Consider the following 26,747-nt stretch of genomic DNA (forward strand, 5'->3'; position numbering starts at 1 on the left):
GAGCTTCTCGAGCTCAGTTTGGCCGCCTCGCTCCAGCGGTGAGCATGGCCCTCCTCTTATGGATCAAACAGTGGTGCTCTGTACTTTGGCGGCCTTCCTCCTCTACTACAATACGTTGCACGCCGATTTCGCCTACGATGACAGGTAAAGACAAAAACAAATCAAAAACAACAACACCACAATCCTTTCTTTTTCATTTCTATTAGACGTAGTTTTTTTTTGTTTGTTTGTTTGTTTGTTTTTTCACCAAACAATCGGTTGCCGTGTTGCAAAAAAAAAAAAAAAAAAAATCGATCGAAGTTGCGTAGTCCGTCGTGATTTAGCCAGCAGTGAAGCTGTCACGACAGGTCTTATTTTGATAAGATCGTGTTCATTTTCGCTTAAAAAAAAATTATTTCCAATATGCCAATGTGATAGGCGACCAATGGATGAATTCATTTTGAAAATCGCTGCTTGTCTCTAAGTTGTTGCCATTAAAAAAAAAAGGAAGCGAATCATAACGGGCCGTCAAAAATTAAAAAAAAAAAAAAAAGAAGTCTTTTTAATGTACGTCTGTTGATGCTTCGCTCAGCCAAATTGAGTATTACTGATTAAATTGATGAGAGCGTAAAACAAAAAAAAAAAAAAAAAAAAAAAAAAACGGCATGAAAAGGAAAAAAGCCGCCGCCACCGTCGGACCGTTTTGTGAAACGCGGCAGTGCACACTAAAGGGCCTTTCCGCTTTTCCCCTTCAATCTGTGCGCACCCGCTGAGAAGCTGACAAAATTCACAGCACTTAACACTTGTGTCTTAGCAGCAGCAGCAACAGGAGCACCTTTTCGGTGCGTTCGTCTCTCCCCTACAAAACGATGGGCTCTCCACAAGGAGCGAAAGGGAAAGAAAGAAAGAAAAACTAAATAAATAAATAAAATTGAAGTTACTACCGTTAATATAACAACAGGCTGTCACTCGCTTTCCTTCTGTCTTGTTCATTTTTCTGCACTTAAAGCTTTACATTGCTGTTCTTGATTGGTCTAAAAGAAAACAATTAAAATGTACTTCATTTTTGTTTTTTTTTTGGGGGGGGGGGGGTTTTGCCGAAGCGAAGCAGGACCCCACGTAACCACGGTTCACGTGTATTCATTTATTTTCGTTTTTATTTTCATTTTAAAGACAGACAGACTCAGATTGCTTGTTTTTTTTGTTTGTTTTTTTTTTTTTTTTTTTTTTTGCCTTTTTGTCGAAAGGATGTAAATGAATTGGTGTGGTCCCAACAGGACAAGGCCTACAGAATTTTTTATTTTCGAGTGGAGAGTGTAGACATAAATTCTTGGGCCGACTGATTAAATACCTCGATATGTCATCTGACAACGTAAAAGGCTATAAGACGTCACGTTGGACATGGCAAATTGTTTCGAAGCCGTATATTTCGTGATAATCGTCCCACTGCCAACTCGATTTTAAACGACGTTCATCGTCTACTAGGGAAATCCTCCACTTTCATTCCCGTTGTTTTCAGTACTCTATCCTTCTTTATAATTTGAAATGACCGAAGAGCCTATATAACACGTCGATGAATCGTCAATTGTTTCTCGTTTGTGTTTTCCTATCGCTTTTTTTTTTTTTTTTAATTTTATTTCTTTTCCTCTGATGTTGGTCTGGTGTTGATAAAGATTGTCTACGAATCAAACGGAGCTGTTTCGCTGAAAAACAAAAAACAAATCTGTACACAAGGAAGAAGTTTGTGTCACTTTAAAGAGAAAGGAGAAACTCGACGAGCTTTTTTTTTTTTTTTTTGAAGAGAGAAAAAAAAAAAAGGAGAGACGAATACATTCCTCACCTAAGGCCATGAGCGGCTCGCGAGGGTTTTATAGGTGTGTACTAGCTAGCGCCTTCTCGTTCTGTCTCGCGCTCTCTCTCTCTCTCTCTTTTTCTCTCTTCCTCTCTGAATATTTTCTCTCTTTTCTTTCAACATTTTCTTCTTCTTCTTCTCCTAGAGAATAAAAGAAAAGTATCTTCCCCTCTCCCCACTATCAGATTAATTGCTCGTGTCCTCTAATGCGAGAGTTGGAGCTTTTTGTAGAGTATTTTAAGGGTCACACGTCACCTCTCTTCTCTTTTCCTATAGTCACCAGTTTAGGATGCGTTGTTGATGCTCGTCTGTTCGCCTTCCTCTTGAAGAGAAGCTGCTTACACTCACAGCCCCTCGCACTCTATAAGAAATCGTTCCGTTTTTTTTTTTTTTTTTTTTTTTTTTTTCATAACTCCTGTGGCTTCATTTTGTTCTTCTTCCCCCCCCCCCCCCTTTTTTTTTTATCCCATTTTTGTTAAAAACTTCGAGGCTGAGCGATTATCTTTAGGCCAGACATTTTCGCGTCATTCCGATAAGTCTTTCGTTTATCGATACAAGAATCGGCTATTTCCCGAAAAAGCTGCCACAATGTAATGTGTTAGTCGATTTTTATACACGTGTGTACATAAAGAAAGGTCCCCCTTTGTGTGTCTTACCAGATACAACACGTATGCGTGACGAAATGTCTTGGCCTGTCAAAACGTTTTTAAAAACGTCTCCATCTAATCGCACGTCTTCATTTTCGATCCGCCGTCTGCCCTGAAATTTCGGCATTCGTTCATCGATCAATTTAGTCCCCCAAAAAAAAAATATCAAATCAAATCAAATCGAGTCAACTGCCCGTATTTGAAAAAAAAAAAAAAAAAAAAAAAAAAAAGAAAAGAAAAGTGTTCATGCACAGCCATTTTTATTTTGGATTCCATTCACAAGCATGCGTGAAACTGCAGGGCGATATGTATTCGCGTTGCAGTGCAAAAATAATGCGACAGTTGTTTCATTTGTCTTTGCTGCACGGAGTGCCAACTTTGTGCAAAGAAACCTCGAAATGATATACGAAGCCGTCACGATGGGTGGCATTGTCTGTTCAGCGTTGATATCAACTGACGGGGCCAACGAAAACAAAACAAAAAAACTGGCTTACCGTTCGACGAAGTTTTACCCTCACGCTTGAACACATTCACGGCATGACTGTCACGACAGTTAACCGTTGCCCTTCTCTTGAAATCATTCCCCCTGTTTTTTTTTGTTTTTTTTTTTAAATTCTAATGTGTGTGTGTGTGTTCTATACATCATCACCTCTCATAACAAGTATGACGAGCTTGTCCAGCTGTGTTGTACATCTAAACAACGAAATGCTGGGCAAACATGATTTCAAAATGTCGTCATTTTGGCGCATACGTTGAGCTGTTAATTGCGCAAGTTGTTTTCGCTATGAACACGATAGAAAGTCTTGGCTCGTCAAAGATGTATTACAAATTAAATCTATCTATATATTCAACCCATTTTATTTATTTTTTTTTTTTTCGTCCCAAAGCCTTTGACGTGAGAGACGAAACCCGTAAACGAAAAAAAAAAAAAAGAAAAAAAAAAAAAAAAACAGTTGGGTGGGCAACATTCTTCCAGGCCGTAGACCAAGAAAATATGTGATGCTCAACGAAGCCGAAGTTTTCGATTTGTAACATTCTTTTGTAACTAGATGCACAATCGATATGTTCTTTTGTTCTTCGTAAAGCCCTTTTTAAAAAAAAAAAAATAGGGAACGGTTTTTGTATTGTTTTGGGTGAGGTGTGTTTCAACTTGCCCAGCACTTCCAGTTCGACAGGTGAATGGGAAGAGGGAAATCCACCCCGCCAAAGAGTAAAAACGGCTGCTCTGGGCTGCTTGATATCCGATATATGCTTTCACCGGTTGCAATCCAGTGAAGCACATATTGTTTGCCACTCTTGTCGCAGCCAATCACCGTCAGAAAAGCTACACCGTTTATCCGACGGCTTTTATTTATTTATTTTTTATTTTTTTTTATTTAGAAAAAGCAGTCTCAGTTTTCGCTTTTTTTTTTTTTTTTTTTTTTAAACGAGAACATGGTTCACACGAGCATCAAACATATCCACCTTTTTTTCTCGCTCGCTTCCTTTGATCTTTTTTTCATTTTATTTTTTATTTTTTATTTTTTTTTCGCGAAATTCAAAACTGTGGAAAAAGAAAATAGTTTCAACTGGGTCGTTGATTTTCGTGTGACAAGAAGAAAAACAAAGTGGCAATAGCTTTTAACGATTGAGAATTTGTCGATGCGCGTAACTTGATTGATTGGCCAAAGGTGAAAAATTGTTGCACGAACATTTGTTTTGGCCCCACGTCGAGAAAAAGCGATGTCAAATAAAAGGTGGCCAGAATTCCATTAAGTCGAAAACAAAAATAGAAAAGAAAAGAAAACAAAAACAAAAAAAAAAAACATGGACGTAAAACTGATACGAACCATCCCCGAACGGATATTTCAAAGTGCTAGTGGGTTGGGGGGGGGGGGGGGAGATATAGTTAAAGGGCTTTCAGCAACGACAGCCCGAGTGATTGAGTGAACGAAAGAAAGAAGTGTCATTCGCGGACGTTGAAGACGTCCGTTGGAAAGAAGGCGGAGTGGAGGGCGGAGTCTCGATGGACACACCATCAAAGCATCACCTTTTATTTTGTTCTGTACACCAATGCGTTGAACCGAAAGAGAAGTCGAATAGAAGCTTTTCACGCAATATATACGCCACACATGGCAGAGCAGCACAGCTTGACTCCAAACGACGCAACCAAGCAGCAACCGTCTTTATTCACTCACCTTCTTTTCCCTTTTTTTTTTTTTTTTTCTTTTTTCTTTTTTTTTTTCTAAAAGAGCCGCTTGCCTTTTTTTTCTTTTTCATCGATCCCGCCCCCTTACCGTGATCTCCAGCTGCGGACGGCTACCGGCAACTTTGGGCTGCGGGCCTCCTTCTTATAGAGAGTCTTTTGCTGCCCCGTCATATTCACACGTTCCGTTTTTGTTTTTTTTTTCAATTTTATTGATTGGGTCAAGTTTTGGAAAAATCAGCGCACGCGTTATTAATTAGATAATCAATTGAAAGGGTCACAAAAAAAAAAAAAAAAAAAAAATGGGAAGGAATTCGAAATAATTGATGGGCTAATGTGAGTGGTTTTTTTTTTACTTGAAGTTGGTCGCTTCTCGAGTGATTCAAAAGTCCCTTCCGTTGAAGACTTTCCCCGTCGGGGAAAAAGAAAAACTTGGCAGACCGGGGTTCCAAATGATTTATATGACTGGTGGATAAACTTGTTTTTTTTAGTTCTTTTTCAATTAGCTACTTATGCATTGGCATCGCATAGAAACGTCGTGTGGTATCCCATGCTTCTGTTAACCATTTAGCATTTGTGGCCATGCCCTTATTGAATATTCAAGTTTCCTGTTTAGTGTAAGAAAGGAAGAAAAAGAGAGTCCGCAACAGACGATGGCCAGCGTGGATTTGGTTTTTTTTTTTTTTTTTCTTTTCAAATATTTTGAAAACTCCCTATTGATAACGTCAAAACACACGTGCATTGTTCAATATCGGAAAAATTGGGGGAAAATGGCCTTGGAGAAGTACACACAAGAGTGTAATTTGAATGCACGGATAGGTCATAGTGTGTCGGGCCGGAGGTGATGAGACCTGTGAGGTAGAAGTGGGCCTTGAGGGAGAGAGGGCCACCATCGGTCTTGATTAAGTGGACGTTGAAAAGGGACGCCCTTTTCAGTCAGAAAATCGATGCAGAGGGAGATGCAACCCCGGGAAAAAAAAACAAAAAAAAAACCGCGAGCTTTATCCCTATTTATTCAAGTTAATATATATGTATATATATATATATAATGGAATAAAAAAAAAAAGGTTATGTATAGCAACTTAAGATCCAACCCCCACCAGCTGCTTCCTGCGGCCACAAGCCGCTCTTTGTTTTCTCGCCAGACGGAAATGCGGTCCCGCAATTCGGGTGCAGAATTACGTTCGGTGTCTTTTGTCTCTTTTTTTTTTTTTTTCACGTTGGCCAAAGTGGAAACGATTCGAAACTCATCTGCGTGATCGCGGTAATCCGACCGCATGTGCAGAAAGTGCATCCGTTTCCCGCGCAAGTTTTCGAAATAAACATTTCAAACGAAAAAAAAAAAAAAAAAATCCGTTGATTTCAACGGATGATATTCAATAGTTTGAAAACAATTGTACCTTCTACGTTACGTCATAACGCAGCTTTTTTTGTTTGAATTCATTCAGTGTCGACTGCAAATGAACGACAAAGATGCAGAGACAGACGACGGCCGTTGAAATGGACAGCTTTTAGAACAGGACGAGATCAACGTCATGATTTTAACGTACAAGATTTCGAACTTTTCTCGAAAGCGAAACGAAGACGTTAACGGCACAAAACAAATGGCTTGTGTCTCCTCATTTTTGATTAGGCCACATACTGATTTTACGAGCAGGGCCTAATAATAACAGAAACGAAACGTGAATTCGAAACTCTTCAGTTGACTGTGTTCACAATTGAATTTATTTATTTATTTATTTTTTTTCTTTTTTCGGGCAAGCAGTTAAAGGATTACGAACAACGAACAGGGCAATGAAAGAACGTGGGTTCAGCAGGTACGGAATTATGCTAAAGGACAGGTGGTGTAGAATGAAAAAAAAAAATAATAATAAATATGACGAAGAAAGGGAGGCAATGTCTCACCTTGGTTTGTTCTTTTTTTTTTTTTTTTTTCTTTTTTCTTTTCAATATTCCCCGCCTTTGGGATGAAAAATTGCGTCTCCCTTTTGGGGCAAAAGAATAACGGTACTACGCCGACTCATTTCTTTATTCGGTTAACGCATCGTTTTGATTGAATAAAAAGACTGTGCGCATCCAACATCCAACATTGGGAACGAGAAAAATTGATTTTCAAATGTTTAAAAACCAAACAAATGAAGCTCGCACAGGATGAAGAAGATTTTGAAAATGAGCAACAAACTAAAAAAAAAAAAACAAAAAAAAAAAAAACGAGCTACACATTTAGAATGAACTGCTGCAAATGATGATGTCAGGAATTGTTTTTGAAAAAATTGTGGATTTCGAAAAGGAGGATCCGAAAGGGAGAACTTGATTTGGGCAAAGCTTGAGACTGTGTTTGGTCATCGCTGTGTTAAACAGTCGCTATGTAGCGCTGGTGCTAAATTCCTTCGTTTTTTTTTTTTTTTTTTTTTCCGTTGGCGCGTCGATGTTAATAAACGCAACAACTCTGTTTTCCCAACCGAGCCGAAATTCTTGCGTCCGTGTTACAACCACGAAATACGTACGCGCACACGTCAACAACAACCAATGTCTTCTTAAATGCATTCAACCTAGACGAATTGTTTTGGCTTTCGCCTGAACGTCTTACTCGACGTTTTCATCCGTTCGGCATTTGTTTTTTTTTGGTTTTTTTTTTATCGCTTTGAATGAATCCAAACGACGGCCTAATTTCCAAACGTGAAATAGCCTCTTGTCTTTTTTTTTTTTTTTTTTTTTTTCTTTTCTATAGTTTATGTTTTAAGTAATCGACTGTAGAGAGCTTAGCTAGTCGAGGAAATACGTAAAAGGCTTATACGAGCGGCGACAATCTGTTACTTGGAATGGTTTCTTATACAAGTTCAAGTGTGGCAAACAGACGTGGACATCAGGAGAACCGAGTTACATATCTCTGGCAAGAGCAGAGAGACACACAAAAAGAAAAGGGAGGAAAAGATAGGAACTAAAAAGAGAATGAAAAAAAAAAAAAAAAAAAAACTGAAGGAGTAATAAATTGAAATGTTTATCCGGTGAAGTTGACACGTAAAAGCACTTAAAGCTCCTATAATGGCAGCGTTCTTTTGTTTTTGTTTTCTGTTTTTTTTTTTTTGTTTTTTTTTTTTGTTTCTTTTTTCGATTGAGTCTCGCGGTCTGGTGGCGTTGGACACAGAGAAATAATAGATACGTCCAGCAGCATTCTCTCTCTCTCTCTCTCTCTTTTTCATCCTCTTTCGTGTGTGTGTGTGTGTGTGTGCGCCCCCCCCCCCCTCTTCTCTGTTTGTGTGTGTGTATAACGTGTTGGGCTTGATGGTTGTTATTCATGCGCACCATTTTCTACCATCTCGCCTCCCCTCTTGTCTACGCTGCTCATCAACGATTCAAATGGGGTGTGAAAAGCATGTGACGCCAACCGGACCTTGTATTATTGATGTCCTGTGATATTCTCTTATCAAAACGTTCCCATTTCTATATGGTGACTTCCCTCTTTTCTTTTTCCTTTTTTTTTTTTTTTTTTTTTTTTGACAAAATTATGTCGGCCACAAACCCCCCCCCCCCTCCCAAAAAAAAAAAAAAATGTTTTCCACCTTCTTTTCCCCCACCCTCTTGTCCGTGTTATTATAACACACGACACAGGTAGTATATAAGCGTTTTCTACGCTTGATTGAGACGTTGACAGATTATGGTCTGCGTGCCTGTAAAGTCAGAACAAAACAAAACAAAAACAAAAAAAAAAGCTGGACGAATTCATTGGTCAGTTTCAGCGTTTGCGATTCCGAGTGTTGAGGGACGTGCGTTGCAATTTCGAGTTAGCTGAAACAAAGTGGGTGAAAAGAAACATTTCGGTTAAAATTGAAGGGTTTTGTTTTTGTTTTTCACCTTGATTTCCTTTCAAGACAAAAACAAATGGAATAGGCGACATCTTAGCGGTGTGGCCTATACCTGTTGGTATCTTACACTTTTAAAAAATGAATTTAAAAAAAAAAATTATCTCCCTCGCTCTTAAGACTACAAGCAACCCGAAGCGAAGCGTTTTGGTGAGAAAAAAAAAAAAAAAAAACCAACGAGGTGAAAGAGGGCCGCCGTTGATCCTCTCCCACCAACTTTTCAAAAGAGAAAGAATGTTTTGGTGTTGGGGGGGGGGGGGGGGGCTAACTAGAAAGAAAAAAGAAAAAAGAAAAAACATGTCAAACGCCAATAAAAATATTTTGTTGGCTGAATCAATCCGATATGCGCTTTAAGGTCGTGTCATACCTGTCATCGTCTTTGTAATTTATGTACAAGACAGCAATCAGATTCGATTGAAAAAAAAATCACTTGCCCGCACAAAAAGGGGGGGGGGAACTCGGTTTCGGTCCCTTTTTCGGAATGTCAATTGAATTGTCAACGTTGTGCAACGGCAGTTTGCTTATTTCGGAAATGCAATCAACAACAAAGAAATTCTAGAGTTGAATTGTATGGTAACAACAAATAGCCCAGGAAAAAAAAAACACAATTTGATTCGAAAAATACTTACCAGACTACATTTGCATTACATTTTTACAATTTAAATGTCACCTGTAGGGATTTAAAAAAAAAAAAAAAAAAAAAAGCAAAATCAATACAAATAGAAACATAAAATAAGAAGGCGATCATTTGTTGAGGATTATCTCAAAATGGGGTTTTGATGTCCAGGCAATCAGGCAATATATAGAAGGAAAAGAAGGAAAGAAGGGGGGGGGGGGGGGGGGGGGAGGGGAGGAAAAAAAAAAAAAGACAAGAAACAAAACACGATCACGTAGTGAAATAAATCTAGAATAATAAAGTAATAAACGTAGGAGAAAATGCCCAATAAAATGGGGAAGAGCTCCGGAATGGTTCACACCTGCGCTGAGAGCCGTGAAAAAAAAAAATAAAAAAAATAATAATAAGAAAAAAGAAAATAAAAAGAGCTTTGATATAAAAATGCGCTGCAAGCATCAAAAGCTTCAATAAAATGGTCGACATGCTCACAGCGGCGCGCCTCTTTGACGGATGCCCGGAAGCGTGAAGGCACCGTGCACACACACACACACACACACACACACCATTTGCCTTTTGTTGTCCAAGTCAAGAAATGCTTTACGCACACGTTGATATATTTATATATATGTATATATATAAAAGATCTCGATGACCCGAGCTGTCGAAGCAGTTATACCCTAAACGGCACATTTTTCGTTTGCATCGGGAACTTATACAAGAGACTCACCGCATTTCTATTTTTTTTTTTTTTTTTTTTTTTTTTTTTTGGAACGGGGGGGGGGGGTGTAAAATTTATTTATTTTTGCGTTCGAGTCAGTTGGATTTTATTTTTATTTTGTTTTTGTTTTGCTTTTGTATTGTTTTACCCAACCGAGTGAAAAAAAAAAAAAATGTGAAGAAAAGCAGAAAGAAAAAAAAAAAAAGAAAAAAAAAATATTAGAAGAAAATTCAAGTAGAGAAAAGGTGAGACGAAGGTAAAAAAAAAAAAGAGAAGAGAATCGAGCAGAACAGAGAGGGGAAATGGAAGAAAAGAAAAAAAAAATAAAATAAAATAAGAGTGGATAGCGCCGGGGGCTTGACCGTTCATCGACGCTAATTACAGGGGAGCCGGTCCCAAGCTCCGCAACGGGGCCAGACTCTTTTCTCCTCTTCTTCTTCTTCCTCTTCTCTCTCTCTCTCTCTCTCTCTCTTCCTTGCTTCGGCATTCATCCCCACCCCATCTTTCTTCTTCTGCTTCAGCACGTCTGTGGGTTTTCTTTCTTTCACCTGGCCCGCGTACAGACACACACACACACACACACACATACACACGCCCTCCTCCGTCTCCCCTCCTTCCTCTCTCTTTTCTCAACTCCTCTTTCTCGAGTCTCACACACACAAACACACAGAAAAAAAAAAAAAGAAAAAAAAAAAAGAAAAAAAAAAAAAAAACTATTGTATACCTGCTGCCCCGAAACAGGATTCTCTACTTCAGCCGTGCAATCCTCGTGTTGATTAACTTTAGAAAAAATGTTCGATTTCAATATATATAAATGTATAGAACTGAACGCGCAATGGAACGGTGTAGGGGTCGTCGTTGGATTGGGTTGCGTTTCCGATTCATCGCAGGGGCTTTGATAGTTCCATCAGCTTGCGGGCTGAAAATTCGTGTACACACATTCCTACGGTCAACGTTTTATTTTGACGTTATATGTTTTCCACGAACTCGCTAGAAAGGGAAAGAAGAAGAAAAAGAAGAAAGAAAAAAAAAAAAAAAAAAACCGTCCTGTAATCATAAAAGAGAGAAAGAGTAGAGAAAAAAAAAAAAAAAAGAAAGAAAAGCGAGAGCCACTGTTGCCTGAGATTCAATTTACCCGGTTTTCCTCACCATTATTATAATTGTTTAATATATGTGGGTGTCTTGGGTTTATGACTGCCTACAAAATGACCCATTGGGTCGACGAGAAAGAAAAAAAAAAAAAAAAAAAAAACTGTGAGTGTACACAGGAAAAAAAAAAAAAAAAAAAACCAGTACCGAATAAAAGTGTTCTAAAGAATAGAAAACACAGGAATCCCATCTCGTAAAAATCCGGCTTTTCATTAAAAAAAAAAAAAAAAAAGACCAAACCGACCGAACGCCAACGTTGGGGCTGTTTTGCATTGGCATATGGAAATGATCATGGACTGTGACCAATTCGCTACATTATTTGTATTTATTTATTTATTTTGTTTTGTTTTTTTTTGTTTTGTTTTTCTTCTCACAAATATCGAAACGAGTGGCTCCAGTTTGACTGCTGATAAAAAGGCAACAAGAAAAAAATTCGGCCATCTAAACGACTTCAATTTCCAATCGCTTTACGTCAAATAACCAACGCGAATAAAATTCCCACACACACAAAAAAAAAAATGAAACGAAAAAAAAAAAAAAACGAGAACTACCGTTTCTTTTCTTTTTTTTTTTTGAAATTATACCAACAATTTTTACATAGTCGATGTTTCTTAGAAATAGAGTTTAAAAAAAAAAAAAAAAAAACTCAATGCCCTCGCGGCTTTTCCCCTTCCAAAAAAAAAAAAAAAAAAAAAAAAAAAAAAAAAAAAAAAATTGTTCAAATATTTTTCAGTTTGAAAAGTGTGTGTACATCACACGCAGAGAGAGAAAGACACGTAGGTACACAGTAGCCAAGAAAGCTCGGACGGTTGATGTCCAGCGGGGCAATGCATCATCGCACATTTTCATCGCGATGTAATTCATCGAAATGTCGAAGGCAGCCCCCCCCCCCTCCCCCGATCGAGATGTTCATTGTCTCTCCTTTTTAAGAGTTATATATATATATATATATATATATGTACAACGCGCTGCAATCGAGGCATTTGTTGGCTCGATAAAGCCGACTTCAGATTAAAATGAAAATCGTGTACGGTATTTTTGGCACTTGAGCGGCTTTCTGATGACGCGTTCGTTTTTTTTTTTTTTTTTTTTTTGTTTCAACAAAGGTGAAAAAGAGAAAAGGAAAGGACAAAAAAAAAAAAAAAAAAAAAAAAAAACCGGACTGAAGACTTGCTCCGCTGATATGCAAAGTGTTGTGAATATGTTGAAAGCACTTATTGCCACGCTATCACTTGTAGGTCCCTCAATCCGTAGAGTTGTTCTATTTAGCACCGCTGGCAAACGAAAACAGAAAAAAAAGCTATAAAATATTGGCCTCGTGTGATTGTTTGTTTGTCTGGCTTTGTTTTTTGTTTTGTTTTGTTTCAAATTCGGTAAACCTTTGGCTGAGCTATCTTGACGCCTGTGTAGCAAAGCTCATTCATAGTACGAAGCATGGCATAGGCGTCCGCGTGCACGCAGAATGCATAATGAGTAAACACTTAGGTAGGAAAATACATCGCAGAGAAAAAATGTAACACAAACAATTGCGAGATACGTAGCAAAAAAAAAAAAAAAAAAAAAAAAAAGAAACAGACAGCGTTGAAAATGCTGCCTTTAAGGAATTGATTTAGGAGAGTTTGAAACAAGTTTTCAAGTATTTAAAAATGTAAAAAAAAAAAATTAAATAAAAAAATAGAGAATGTAAAAGCTGATGCAATTGAATATCGTCCTTCAAATAAAAAATGAAAAAAAAAAAACAAAAAAACTTTGATGGAAACGCCTATTTGCTTGGCTACCTCAACAAATAGTGCCGACTCGTCGGTTTCCGCCCATCCGCTCTTCCGATTCGAACGCTATTATCTGAAGAAAAAGGAAAAAAAATTCAAATCTAGATGATTCAAAACAAATTGTATACTCAATTAACCGATTGATTTTTTTTTTCTTTGATTTTCTTTTCACCGACAGTCGCGCCATTAAAACCAATCCGGACGTGAACCCATCGACACCATGGACGAATTTGATGTTCAATGACTTTTGGGGGACGCCGTTGACGCATTCGGGTTCTCACAAATCTTACCGTCCTCTCTGTGTTCTCTCCTTCCGATTCAACCATTGGCTGCACGAGCTACAACCAGCTGGATATCATTTGTTCAATGTGCTGCTCCACTGCGCGGCGACGGCCCTTTTCACCCTCCTGGCGCGCTCCCTTTTACCCCCCAAAGCTGAGTTGGCCACTGCCGTCGCCGGCTGCCTTTTTGCCGCTCATCCCATTCACACGGAAGCCGTTGCCGGAATTGTCGGACGGGCGGATGTCGGGGCCGCCGTCTTCTTCATTCTAGCCTTCCTCTCCTACCGGCGCTACACGACGGCCCGATCGAAGCTGAGCCACCTGCGTCGCCATCAGCTCATGCGAACGCAGCACTCGACGACAAGCGTGCGGCCCGTGGCCAGCAATAAATGTAGCAATAATAATAGCCACGGTAGCGTCGTCCATTCGACGGCCACTTCATTGCCTCCATTCCGCTCCTTCTTGACGGCCGCTATCTTTACGTTGATCAAATGGAATGGCGGTGATGGCGACGCTAGTGCTAGTAGTGCCGCCTTGTTACGGAGCGGCGGCGGCGGTGGCGGCCAAAACGCGCTGCCGAAACGCCGACCGAACGCCGCAACGCTTCTGGTCATCAGCAAGTGGTTCTGGCTATTGGTGACGCTCTTCTTCGCCGCCTGCTCCATGCTGACCAAAGAACACGGCATCACCGTCCTGGCCGTCTGTGCCGTCTACGATGTCTTTGTCCGTTCGCGACTAAGGCCTAAGGATATCTTCTCGTCAGTCATCTTCCAGGTAAGAAATTGAGAGATTTCTATTTTATTTTTTTTTTTTTTTTGGGTCGGGGGGGGGGGGGGCAAGTAGAACATGCGGTTGCAAGGCGAGAGCTTTTGGCTCATTAAGCTTTATGGTTTCAACTTGTCGTCTTGAAAGTAGTCAAGGAATGTCAGTAATAAAACCGAGGTGGACGGGACCCGATTTTTTTTTTTTTTTTTTTTTTTTTTTCGAGTGACAGCAAAAGGGGCAAACGAGTTTTGGCTGGCCGTGTAGAGAAGTGGCCCAATCAGTGGCATGCCAAGTTGGCCGCACCGTCCGTTTCCATTAAAAACACGAAAAATGCTCAATAAGTGAAAATAGCCAGTTCACAAGGAAAACCAATTACCGTTTGAGGGGTAGAAAGACGAATGAGGCAGTTCACTTGTGTAATCTGGCAAAGAGATTTTCTTCAAAGTCAAGAAGCCCAAAACGGCAAAAAAAAAAAAAATCTGATCGGCTGACCGCAGACGTTTGTTTGTTTTGTTTTGTTTTGTTTTGTTTTGTTTTGTTGTTTTTTTTTCGAAGGAAAACTGGTCGCACTGGTTTTGATACTTGACATCATTACAAAGCAGATAAATTCGCCGTCAACGTGTTTTGAATTATTCACGAACTGGAATAATCGAAAAAGAAAAAAATTGAATCCGTGTCGTTTGATTGATTTAAAAAAAAAGAAACAATAAATAAATTTAAGGCCCTACATGTTGGTGAGTCAAATATGCTATACGTGGACGGAGGGAGTTGTTCCTCTTTTTGCCCAAGGCAGAGACGCACAAGAAAAAAAAAAAAAGGAAATGCTCTTACAGATTCATCATCATTGCCACCTGACGAAATAGACGGACGTAACGAAGCCCACCCCACTTTTCTTCTTTCTTCGGTGGCCATCCGAAAGAATTTTCCCAATGATCGATGACCAACACCAGATGTCTAGCTCTATCACGGCGTTCAACAAATATTTATTGTACGGTCAATCACCTTGAGCTTCCCCTTTCAATAGTGTCTTTCTATTTTCCTCGTTTTTTTTTTGTTTTTTCTTTTCTCTTTCAAAAAGACGATAGGCCTACATCATCGAAGGGCAATCACTTGCGATCGTTGACGTTGTGTAGACACAGCGAAGGCTACAATCAACCGGCCGATTAAAACGTGTGTGCACTCGGTGTAGCGCTACGTTCAAAATTCACAGGGGTATTTTTTATTTTTTATTTTTTTTTTTCAAACGAGTTCTGCTGTTCCTCCCAATCATCGTCCGAACAAGAAGAAGAGATTCACTACGGATGACATATATATATATAAAAAAAAGAAAACCTGAGCGCAGAAATGAAGGGGAAAAAGAACGATAGTTAGTATATGATAGCCCGTGCACGAACGTGACACCAAAGCCACGCCTATTGGATTATTTGTTGTTGTTGTTGTTGTTGTTGTTGTTTCTCTTTTAAAAACCCCATGAAACTGATAATCCTGACTGCTGCAAACGAAAACATGCTTTATTAAAGGGAATTCATTTTTAACGAAGCAGAAAATGCTCCCCCCCCCTCTTTTTTTTTCCTTTTTTTGCCGCAACGTCGTTAAAAAAAACAAAAAAAAAAACAGTTTTTCGGCACAGCGTTTTCCCGTGCGATGATAAATCCGGGATTGTAAAAAAAAAAAAGAAAAAGAAGTGGTGACTGATCATAACAAATGGTTAATTGAGGTAAAAAAAAAAAAAAAATAAAATAAAGCATTCCCCCCCCCCTTCATCATGTTAGCGGTTAAAAAAAAAAAAAAAAAGAAAAACTATTTTTCCAGTGTTAGAGGATATAAGCGAATGCCATATGGTATGTTTTGTGGAAAATGAAAATATCAGGTGTGCCGAGTCGAAGAAAGAGAGAGAGAAAGAGAGAGCTGACGGATGTATCTCAGGCCTCTCCCTATTAACTCTAATTTGCGGTAGCCCCTAGTTCTGTCTGGAACGATTTCCTTCCAACAGCAGCCGCAGCAAAAAGTTCCTCTTATATATATATATATATATATATATATGCTGTGTATATGTATGTATGTATATATATATATATTTTGTTTTGTTTTCTTTATTACTCGTGTGCTTTCGGACCTGGCTGAATGTGGTGAGTCGGGGTAGAGAGGCAAGTGGAGGGCAAAGAAAAAGCCGAAGGCTTTTCCTTTTGTTTAATTCACTCAGCGTATTATATACTAGTCACGGTTGCTTTCCTCCTCATTTCCATATTCCCAGCTTGAGCCAATAGCTTTCTACCTCCTGTTCCTCAACCCCCCCTCCCCACACCCACCCCCAATAGTCCAAAAAAGAGAAAAAGCCGGAAAAAAAAAAAATACGGTACTTTTCAATAAACACAATTGGCGTGATAATTTGCTTTTGCCAGGCTATACTCGTAAACTAACGTCAAATGGTCTACTGTTATTTTTTTTTTGTTTTTGTTTTCTAGTCTGCTGCTATTTGTTTCTTTATTTAGTTTTCTCCTTCCTACCAGTTTTGAACGCTTTTTTTTTTTTTTAGGTAGGTCTTGTTTCAAAGCAAAAAGTCCATGACTCGTCAAATCTTATTTACTTAACACGTTGTTGCGTATCAGGTGGTTGTAGACGCACAATTGCAAATGTTTCGTTCGATCGGTTGCCATAGCGATACAAGTCAGCGATCATTCTGAATGAGTCACGAGGAGTTGAAAATGGATAAGAATTTATTGACATCCTTCCCCCCACTTTTTTCTAGACGTAAAAAATGAAAGCAAAATTTTATTTTGAACGCTTTTCACACAACGAGGATTGTTTTCTAGTCCAAGACCAGCATAAAAATGGTAGTCGAGTAAACATTCATTCATTTGGCAACCTCGATTTCACGATGAACAACAAGTCTGAATTTGTCATTGGCTGTCGAGTGTAAACTGCGTAATTTTGCTTTGTTTTCTTCGATTCTTAAGCTCATCCTATTCAGTCCTGAAATTGAGTGATTGGCACAGTTCCTAGTCCATCGTCGAACTAAAATGACGTTCATTTAGCAAGAAATTTTAACCTACGTGTCCACAGGTTGTCCTTTTTCAATTGGATGTCGTGAGACACATGTGCGACAAATGTTGGTCGTGAATGGCAGAGGTCAATCGACCACAAGACGGTTCACCACAAACTCGACCTTAACCGTGCAACCTTTTCAAATGCAAAGAAAGTCAGATCGCATTTTTGAAATCTTAAAAAAGCCATAGAATAGCTGGTGCCCACAATCTTATCCCCCCCCCTCTCTCTCTCTCTCTCTCTGAAAATAGGAGGTAAAGAGAATTGTAAGGTTTCAAATGCCTAACTACTTTTTGATACGGACGACTGCACGTTGACGTGACAGCGCCTCCATTTTAGCCGTTAGTTTCGTGAGTTGCATGTGTGCATCAAATGGCAGGCAAAAGTTTGAACTGAAAACAAAAAAAAAAAAAGAACAGATAGATTTTATTTTTTTTTTCTTCCTTTTTGAAACGACCCTGTCTTACACTAACTGCGAGATAATTTCACGGTGCGTGTTTTTGAGTGGCTGCGTAATTTTAGATAGTGCCAAGGGCAATGCCCTCCTGCCTTTTCTTTTTCAAGTGAAAAAAATTTTTTTTTTTTTTCTTTGCCTCCCGAAATTTTCGCAATTTTGAAGCACCTCCCGTCAAGTGGATGAAACAAAAAAAAACAAGAAGACGAAAGAAAATGGTAGTTGGCTATATATGCTTGGCGGTGGGTATTGCCAGTTGAACGATACATTCAATCTAATCAGCGTCTATCATACGTCAAAGTGCTGCAGTTAAAAAATCAACAAAGCAATCGGGCGTGCACTCACGCCAAAGAGAAACAACAACAACAACAAAAAAAAAGCAGAGCATATATTGTATATGTTTAAAAAAAAATAATAATAAAATTACCATGAAAACAAGAACGCATCTGGTAAATGCATCGTTATAAGCAGTTGATTAGAAAAAAAAAATTTATGTTTTCTTTTTTTTTTTGTTTTATGTTTAGGAAAAACATCGAGGACTAGTTGAAGGTTTGACGACTCTGTTTATGGGTACACTTTTGATGGTGGCCGTCCGTCTTCAACTGATGGGTTCAAAAGCGCCCGAGTTCGCGCCCGCTGACAACCCGTCGGCCGACTGCTCGTCTCGTCTGACGCGCACTCTGACCTTCCTTTACTTGCCGGCATTCAATTTGTGGCTGCTCGTCCAACCGTCTGTCCTCAGTTTTGACTGGTCCATGGAAGCCATTCCGCTGATTCACAGTCTGTCGGACGCCCGCAATTTGACGACTGCCACCTTCTACCTGACGTTGGCCTATCTCGGATGGAACGCTCTGTTCAGAAAGCGGGAATCGGACGAGACGAATGGAGACGCGCGTTCAGCTTCATCATCGCCCGTTCCGGCTTCGGTTTTCAACGGCAACTTGATCTCTTCGTCCCTTTTGGGTGATCCATCTTCGTTGGCGGCACGTTCTGGCGCGAACGGGTGCCTTCCGTCGGTGGCCGACGCCGTCCTCCATTGCTATTCGTCGTCGGTGATTGGTTGCGCCGGTTACGGCGGCGCCAGTACGAGTGGTAGTCTCAGTAGTAGCTCATCGTTGCGATCAGAGAGGACCAGATGGTCGTCGAACAGTTTGGCCGACGTGGACGGCAACGCGGCGGCCAGAAACAGTGGAGGGGATTTGACTGTGATAGCCTTGTCAATGCTCGTGTTGCCATTCATACCTGCCACCAATCTCTTCTTCTACGTCGGATTCGTCGTCGCCGAACGAGTCCTCTACATCCCATCCATGGGATATTGCCTACTGGTGGCCCTCGGTTTCCATTTGATCGACGACTGCCTCGGCCAAAAAGAATTGCGCGTCAAACAGCAGAAGGACAGGCACAGGTGGAAACAAGGCAATGCTAACGTTTACTCGTTGCGCTTCGCGTTTCGGTGGGGATTTTTCGCATTGCTCGTCGTCTATTCGGCTCGAACGATCCAGCGCAATCAAGATTGGCTGACGGAAGAAACTCTGTATCGGTCTGGAATCAGCGTGAATCCCCCGAAAGGTTTGTTTTGTTTTTACCTTTTCCGTTAATTGTAAATATATTTGTAGTTTTTAATTGCCGTTTTTTTTTTTTTTTAGCTTATGGCAATCTAGCAAACATACTCAGCTCCACTGGGCGCAAGGACGAAGCTGAGCAGGCTTACAAGAAGGCCCTGAGTTATCGCAACAACATGGCAGATGTCCACTATAATTTGTAAATCCATTTGCTCTTTATTTACGTTTTTTACGTACAAGAACCACAAGCGATATCTTCATATCTTAAACTCATTTTTTGCAATCATAGGGGTATATTGTACCAGGAGCAGAAACGTTACGAAGAGGCAATTCAGTCGTATCGATCGGCGGTTCATTATCGACCTCGCATGGCCAGTACGTTGTCGTTATATTATAATACTTCAATTCAATTGAAAAAGAAAAAGAAAAATAAAAACCAAAAATATTAAAAATCACATTTCACGAAATGCAGTGGCTCACTTGAACATGGGTCTAGTCCTTGCTTTAATGGGCATGAAGGAAGAGGCAATCGAGGTGTACAGACGTTGCTCGCAGCTGGACGGGTCGGGCCTGAAGGACCCACGCACACACGAGACCACCAAGATTTCAGCCCTTTTCAATCTAGGACGTCTTTACGCTGATGATGGCCAGTACACGAAGGCCATCGACGTCTATAATGAGGCTATTCAACGCATGCCGACACATTATCAGCCTCAGGTGACGTAACGTATACCTTGTAAATCGTATTTATGTGAGTAGCTCCCCCTCTTTTTTTTTTTTTTTTTTTTTCCCGGCAGAAGAGAATTGCGCTCGCTATGTACGTGTGCGATCGTTAAAGCTTCTTGCACTGTTGTTATGCACGTCTAGTTTAGCTACCTCCGTTTCGGTTATTTATATATATACAGTATATATATATATATATAGGACGTTCGGCTTGCGAGCTTGCACACGTTTAACAGTCTAAATTGATTCCAGTTTACACACGGTCATTGTTTTCCATAATAATTACGGCCCAATTGCCTGACTTTGTCAGACGGAAGCATTTCATATAGGTAGATACGTTAAAGATATAATTTGGGCTCGTTTCATGTTGGCTGTGTCAGTTTTTTTGTTTTTTGTTTTTTTTTAAGATCTTTTTCTCACGAACTTGTACCGGGATTTTCCGCGTTGAAAACAAAATAATTTTTTTTTTTTTTTTTTGTTTCTTTTATGTGTTGATCTGAAACAAACAAAAACAGTCTCTGTACAACATGCTGGGGGAAGCTTATTTTAAGCTGGATCGACTGAAGGACGCTGAACATTGGTACCGCGAAGCTCTTCGCGCTAAAGCCGATCACGTCCCGGCTCATCTTACCTACGGCAAACTTCTCACAAAGATGGTAAGGCTAATTATTTAGAGTGATTATTACCTTAAATTGATGCTCGAGGTGCAAATCAATGCGCCACCTGCTTTTCTTTTCGGGACTAGTTTTGCAATTGTTATCGGATCATTTTCTTCTTTCGGACGGGATTTTTTTTTTTCCCAATGCGCTTCCGTTTTTTTTTTTTTTTTATGCCTTTGTCGTTCAATAGAAATTCATTGATAACACATTCAATCATCATTGATGCGTTACAGAATCGCCTGCACGAAGCTGACGAGATGTTCCTGCGTGCGAAATCGCTGTCGCCCAAAGATTCGACCGTCTATCAACATTACGGTGAGTGATTTTTCAACGGCTTTTCACGTGGCAAATGGGTCGGGTTGAGGACAGGAACTACAGACATCATTCCAAAACACAATGTTTGTTTGTTTGTTTTTTTAAATACCCGTCGTTCGATTGTATTGGACGTAGAGTTTGCGGCCCCAACTATTCACATTCGTAGCATCGAATGTTAATTCGAGTTTTGAAGAATACCAGCGGCAGCGAGTGCCTTCTGGTTGCCACAAAAGGATGGCTCCTTTTTTTTTTCTTCTTCCTTTCCCTTTAGGCTGCACAAACATTCGAGTAGCTTAAGGGACATTCATCTTTTTTTTTTTTTTTTTTTTTTTTTCTCAAGTGAATTATAGTTTTTTATTCACTTCACTGACAGTGGAGGCAAGAGGCTAAAAAAAAAAAAACACGAGAGAAATACTCGTATGAGATAGGTAGCATAGTTATACACGCAATCCTCTAATTCGTCAGGGGGCTCAATTAGACCCTTACGCACAGTCCAGTAGCAGCATCATCGACGTCTACTGTAACTAATCGCATGTCGACTTCCATTATGCAAACGCATTGACTCAACAACTGATGAAGGATACTGCCTTTTCTTTCGTTTTTTTTTTCTTTTTTTGACGTCCTATCGTTATGAGCGTTAACAGTTTGGAATTCTATTGCAATGGACCACGGCATTTTTGCCTTTGCCACGATTTTCAGTAATCATTAAATTTTTTTTTTTTCATAGTAATTCACTACGATCTGCAGACACGTTTTATTTATAGTTAGCCAAAAGCATTTATTTCTCGTACTTATTTTATTATTATTTTTTTTTTCAGATAACTAATTAAAACTCGATTTGAACTATTTTATTTTCCGAACCAAACCTTTTTTTCGTATTCCATCAAACCCTCAATTTTCCTATTTTTAAAAAAATATTTATTATTATTTTTTTTTTATTATTTACGAAACAAGGCGCATTTATGTACGAGGCAGTCCAAAGACTAAAAATAAGCCATACATTTTTCTTCTTCTCATGGGCGCTGATGTGTAATCGAATTCCCAATGTTATGACAAATAAAAAAAAAAACGCGGCTAGATGGACCTGCGGCTAGCGAACGACCGTGGCGGTCTCTGTTACAACTCCCAAAACATTTTTTTTTTTTTTTTTACATTAGAAAACCCTCTCGTTTAACTGCGGCTGCGTGACCCTAGAAAATTTACGAACGATCAAGAAAAGCCACTTGGTTTTTTTATTTTTTTTTCAATGGCAATCCAATACATCGTCGTTGAACTGATCAACGCCGTTAATGTGTTATTAAAAGCAATGCAGTAAATTGCGTGTGATTGCATAACAAGTGAAAAGATTCAACGCAATCATCGGACGTTAACAGACGTGCCCTGCTGAATTGAATTGTTTGAACAACGGTAACTGCAAATTGGATGAGTTCCACGGGGTTTTGTCAGTTGCTGATTCGGTAGTGACAAGATGAATCATATCATCGTGCAGGAATTCGTGACGAAAAATAATTTAGCTCGACTCACACCCACCGAAGGCATAAAGTTGCCTTTTTAAGGGAAGCTCCAGATGTAACCCAAGGCAAGGCTATCAGTGCCCTAGTCGAAAATGCGGCAGCAAGTCGATGTGAGGTGAGAAATGAGGATAGGGAAAAAAAAAAAAAAAAGGTAGGAAGAAAGAGAGAGAGAGAGAGAGACAGAGAAAGAAAAAAATAATAAAAGCAAGTGAGAAGAGAGAAAAGATGAATAGAACGAAACAACAACAACAACAAAAAAAAAAAAAAAAACAGCGGCAGAAAAAGAAGAAAAAAAAAAAACGTGACTGTTCGACTTAATGACAGACGAGTGATGCTCATTAGAGGAGCATAACGTGAGACTCGGGTCTTGAGGCGAGCATGGTGAGCTGGAAAAAGTTTTTCTTTTTTCCAAAAGCACAGCCCTGGCGCCTCACAAATTGCTTCCACCCAGCCCACCATCGCTCCAAGTTATATCCCACCACGACCCATGAGAAAAGTAAAAATAAAAATTAAAAAAAATAAAACCCTCGGTTATATAATTTTTTTTTTTTTTTTTTTTTTTTTTTCTCCCAACATCCGAAGTAACATGTTTTTAGAGCCTAAAACGCGTTGTTTTCTAACCCTTGGCCGAAACTGTACGAATGTTGTTATTATATGGCCAAGCAATTACGGGAATATACGGAAAGCCAGTCCTACATTTTAATATTCTCCGGCGTACCCCCCCCCCCTCCTTGCTTCTCCTCCTCCCAAAAAGAGAGCCCTCTTTTAAATAAATTCCACCAAGTGTTTCAGATTAAGATCCCTCATAATGTTACACTAAACATATTTATTGCCTCGTGTATCGTGTTACGTAACAAACACAGCCGCAGCAGCTCCACACTATTTTGTCACAGTTTCACATTCACGTTTCAATTGTTTTGGATAGTTCAACCTTTTCTTTTTTTTTTTTTTTTTTTTTTAATTTGAATTACACCAGCGACAGACGGTTTCTTGTGATGCATAACATTTTTAAAAAATGTTTTTATTTCATTCTATTTTTTGAATAAATGCAGGTCAATACTTGTCGGAATGTGAAAGACATGCCGAGGCGGCGGAACAATACGTCCGTGCTGCTTCGCTAGCACCTACCGAGTACGAAATCGTATTCAACGCAGCCAACACACTTCGTCAGGCAGGCAGGCACTCTGAGGCTGAACAGTATTACAGATCTGCCGTGAAAATCCGGCCCTTGGTATACGCCCATTTCTTTTTTTTTTTTTTTTTTTTGTATTTTGAATTTGAAAAATTGAACATTTCCTAATTTTTTCTAGGAAGCGACAAGTCACATGAACTTGGGTGCCATGCTCCACGTCAATGGCAAGTTGATAGAGGCCGAGCAGAGCTACCTTGAAGCTTTACGACTGAAACCAGACGATCATATTACCCGGATGAACTTGCAGAAGTTACGTCACCTATTAATAAAGAAAGGTATGGCCTCCTCGTCGGTCCATTCCTCCCAGTGAAAGTGCCTAGAAGGCGCGCATCATTTCTGATTGAAGATGAAACGATAAAAAATAGGGGGGCGATGGCTGTGTGCATCGTCCATTGTCTTGTATCCCCAGTACGGGTACTGTGGATTCTGTTTTCCTTGGCCGATGGCCCAATCGTTGTATACCCATCACATGACAAGGCATGAGGAGAGTCGAACCAATCGAACCTGTGATAGAACGTTATATGATGTGTAGTGCATTAATTCTCCCGTCACGTATGCTGATGATACGTAAACAATTTAAACCACAACTTATTTTTTAGAGCATTTCTTTTTTTTTTTCTTCCCCTCCCCCATTGAAAAGAATGCGAGAAACCCGGTACTGTCGATGACTGTTCTGATTTTTAGTTTCCTGCCTTCTGTAGTATTTATTCGTGTATCATGAAACGCTTTACCAAAAAGGATTTAAGCGCCACTGATTTGCCTTTATAAGAAAAATCGCTAATGGGGAAATTCTGGATAATCATATAGCAATTTTTTTTTCTCTCATTCACTTTGGAATCGTTTCCATTTTTTTAATGTTATAAGCCCGATTAATGGTTGAATCTATAAAGCAAAAATTTGATTAAACAAAAAAAAATTAATAAAAACCAAACAAAACAAGAAAAAAAAACACAAAAAAACAAACAAAATCAAAATGTACGTAAACCCAAATGTAGTCTGTCATCCTGTTCCCCTCCCCCCTTCCTTTCTTTGTCGTTCACGTTATTTAAAAAAAAAATTGTTTGTGTTGACATTGGCGACCAAGTGTGTGTCCTGGGGAAAATTTCTAAGATTTTACGACAAAAGAACCAAAGAAAAACAAAATAAAAATAAACAAACATGGCATCCCATATTCCCGCTGACACACACATAAAAAAAAAAAAAAAGAAAAGAAATTTTGTGTATAACAGCGTAGCAGCCTTATTCAGAAAACTTGATTCACATATAGAACTAAGCCCGCATTACTTTCCCAAATGCAGTCCTTCATAATTTTATTGTCAAACCAGTGGATAATAAGAATATGTTTACGTTTTTGGAACGAGAATCAAAATAAAATACACTTTTCAAAAGAGTTATAATTGTCGGCGTCTGTCTGTCATTCAAATTGCGCACGTTTGTTAGAACGCTAAATAAAGAACAAAATACGAGGCAACAATTTTGATTCGGGAGTGGCTATGTTTCAAGGTAGATCTTTGCGTTGTACAAAAGTCATTGGCTTATTCAAGTATTTTTTCGTGGGCGAGGGCCATAATTCATTTAGGGTTATTTGTAAATCATTGAAAGCGCTAATGAGGAACAAGGCGATGACGACTACGCTGAGGCCAACTAACGTAGCGAACACATCTAGCGAAGCAATAGAACGCCACTCTTCAAACAAGATTGAAGACGCTAAGATGACAAAACTGGTAAAGAATATGTAGTGAACGGGATTGACTAAATTCGAGCTGAAGGAATCCAACGCCTTATTTAGGTAATTCATCTATGGAGTAAAAAAAGACTGTTTAGTAAACTTTCTATCACAAAACATGTCAATAACTAAAGTAAAATGACTTGTACAATAACCTGAACTGTGATACAAATTAGGAGTGCCAACGTGAACATCAAAAACGATTTGTTAAAAAATGATTTCTCGCTGTCTGATATACTTTCGCGGATGCTCAGGCCTAGACCCTTGCAGCACATTACTGACAACGATCCTATGCTGGAGCAAATGAATATGTATACAGCAACATTTGTTTCCCGTAGCGTGGCACGATACATTTGCTATTAGACAAACGTTTAGGTCGATATACGTTTGAAAATGAAATACAAAATAAAACGTTACATAGAAAACACTGTAAGGGCCCCCACGACTATTATGTAATATACGAAACCTAATGCGACAAAAAAAAAAGGAATATGAAATTGTACACACTAACCAATATACTTTACAATGTAGCAATTGCTTTAGAAATTTTTACCTGATTCAAAGATTTTTTTGTTCAGGTCTTGTAATGATTTTACATCACCTTCTTTGGGAGCATGAATTACAATTATACAAGCACCTGTTAGTAATAGTATTAGAAGAAATTTGGGGCTACTTTTTTCCATCAAATTATATAGAATATTAAATGCTACAAACCCAACATGCAAAGCATACATCCTATCTGCAAAACAAACATACAAAGTAGTTATTTTTTTAGAATGATGAACGAACATGTGGAAGTCTTACTTTGCCTAGAAGGTTTAACTTCTGCCCTCAAGAAAAGGTTTTAATTGTTAAATTTTAAAAATTTTGACTTGTAAGTATGGTATAGTTGTTTCCTACCTCATTGAGAAATTTTGGAGCTAATACGGCAGAGACGAGAATGGAAAGGGCTCCAAGAGGGGTAACAAGCGCAGCAGGGGCAAAAGCATAAGCTAATATAAATGGTTATGAATAGCCAATACATACCAAATAAAGTGAATAAAATTATCCCCCATAGTCCATACCTGCAAAGTTACTAGCTTCTCCAAGTCCCACTGCCATGCAAATAAAAAGAAACATGATCTTACCTCTTCTGATCAACAAAAAAATGCATGCATACTTGTAATAAGTCCTGTCCACCAAACCCAATCACGTAGATACCCAAAGCCTCCATCAGCAGCGGATATTGAAGATGAACCACGAAGTCTGAGTAATCCAAGTTTTTTTATAATGAAACTAGAGCCTGGACGTTGCACAATAAACAATTAAGGCGTGGCGATATTGGCAGTATGTAAATGTAGTACAGTGTAAGCCTACCAATAAAAAAACAAGATGCGATCGCTAAACTTAAGCCAATCACGAAATCTTTGGTGCTAGTCTCCATCATGTACTATAGGTTGTTAGTTCTATTTTGAATTGGGAAATGCTCTTCAAGGAAATTTCACATTTCTCGCTGAGAGTCAACAATAAGCCTACAGCCGCCACAAGTCCACAATTTAAACAAGGACAAAGATAAGAAGTTAACAACTCGGCAGGTCAACACTAGCATTGATTTTCCCATTGCTAGTCAAAACAAATTTCGAAATTAGGATAACTGCTGAAAATGTGCAGTGGCTCTAAATTAGACGTGGAATTAAGGTCGTCGCAGCCGTAGGTAGCTAGTCCTACACCTATCCCCCATCCATCTTATTTTT

The 26,747-nt window shown here is 39.1% G+C and overlaps 2 protein-coding genes across 2 annotated transcripts; one reads left to right on the plus strand and one right to left on the minus strand.

Moving 5' to 3' along the window:
- LOC130703828 (protein O-mannosyl-transferase TMTC2-like) lies at positions 1-24,679 on the plus strand. Its single transcript, XM_057525278.2, has 10 exons — positions 1-144; positions 12,957-13,833; positions 17,848-18,892; positions 18,970-19,084; positions 19,175-19,260; positions 19,358-19,602; positions 20,124-20,264; positions 20,501-20,582; positions 23,149-23,327; positions 23,407-24,679. Exons 1-10 carry the CDS (start codon positions 59-61, stop codon positions 23,596-23,598), a joined length of 3,048 nt encoding a protein of 1,015 aa, XP_057381261.1. The 5' UTR covers positions 1-58; the 3' UTR covers positions 23,599-24,679.
- On the minus strand, positions 24,553-26,579 carry LOC130703838 (magnesium transporter NIPA2-like). Its single transcript, XM_057525290.2, is given in 11 exon segments — positions 24,553-25,086; positions 25,170-25,342; positions 25,345-25,370; positions 25,432-25,480; positions 25,568-25,651; positions 25,729-25,753; positions 25,819-25,839; positions 25,915-26,006; positions 26,079-26,108; positions 26,174-26,296; positions 26,371-26,579. Coding segments are annotated over 11 exon segments (993 nt in total). The 5' UTR covers positions 26,441-26,579; the 3' UTR covers positions 24,553-24,786.
- Positions 26,580-26,747: the final 168 nt, after the last annotated feature.

This window comes from Daphnia carinata, chromosome 8 (assembly GCF_022539665.2).
Source record: "Daphnia carinata strain CSIRO-1 chromosome 8, CSIRO_AGI_Dcar_HiC_V3, whole genome shotgun sequence".
In the NCBI taxonomy this organism is placed as follows: Eukaryota; Metazoa; Arthropoda; class Branchiopoda; order Diplostraca; family Daphniidae; genus Daphnia; species Daphnia carinata.

Coding starts and splice junctions, on each gene's coding strand:
- LOC130703828 (XM_057525278.2), top strand. CDS start 59: ATGGATCAAACAGTGGTGCTCTGTACTTTGGCGGCCTTCCTCCTCTAC. Junction 13,834..17,847: donor TCTCGTCAGTCATCTTCCAG/GTAAGAAATTGA, acceptor TTTTATGTTTAG/GAAAAACATCGAGGACTAGT. Junction 18,893..18,969: donor CAGCGTGAATCCCCCGAAAG/GTTTGTTTTGTT, acceptor TTTTTTTTTTAG/CTTATGGCAATCTAGCAAAC.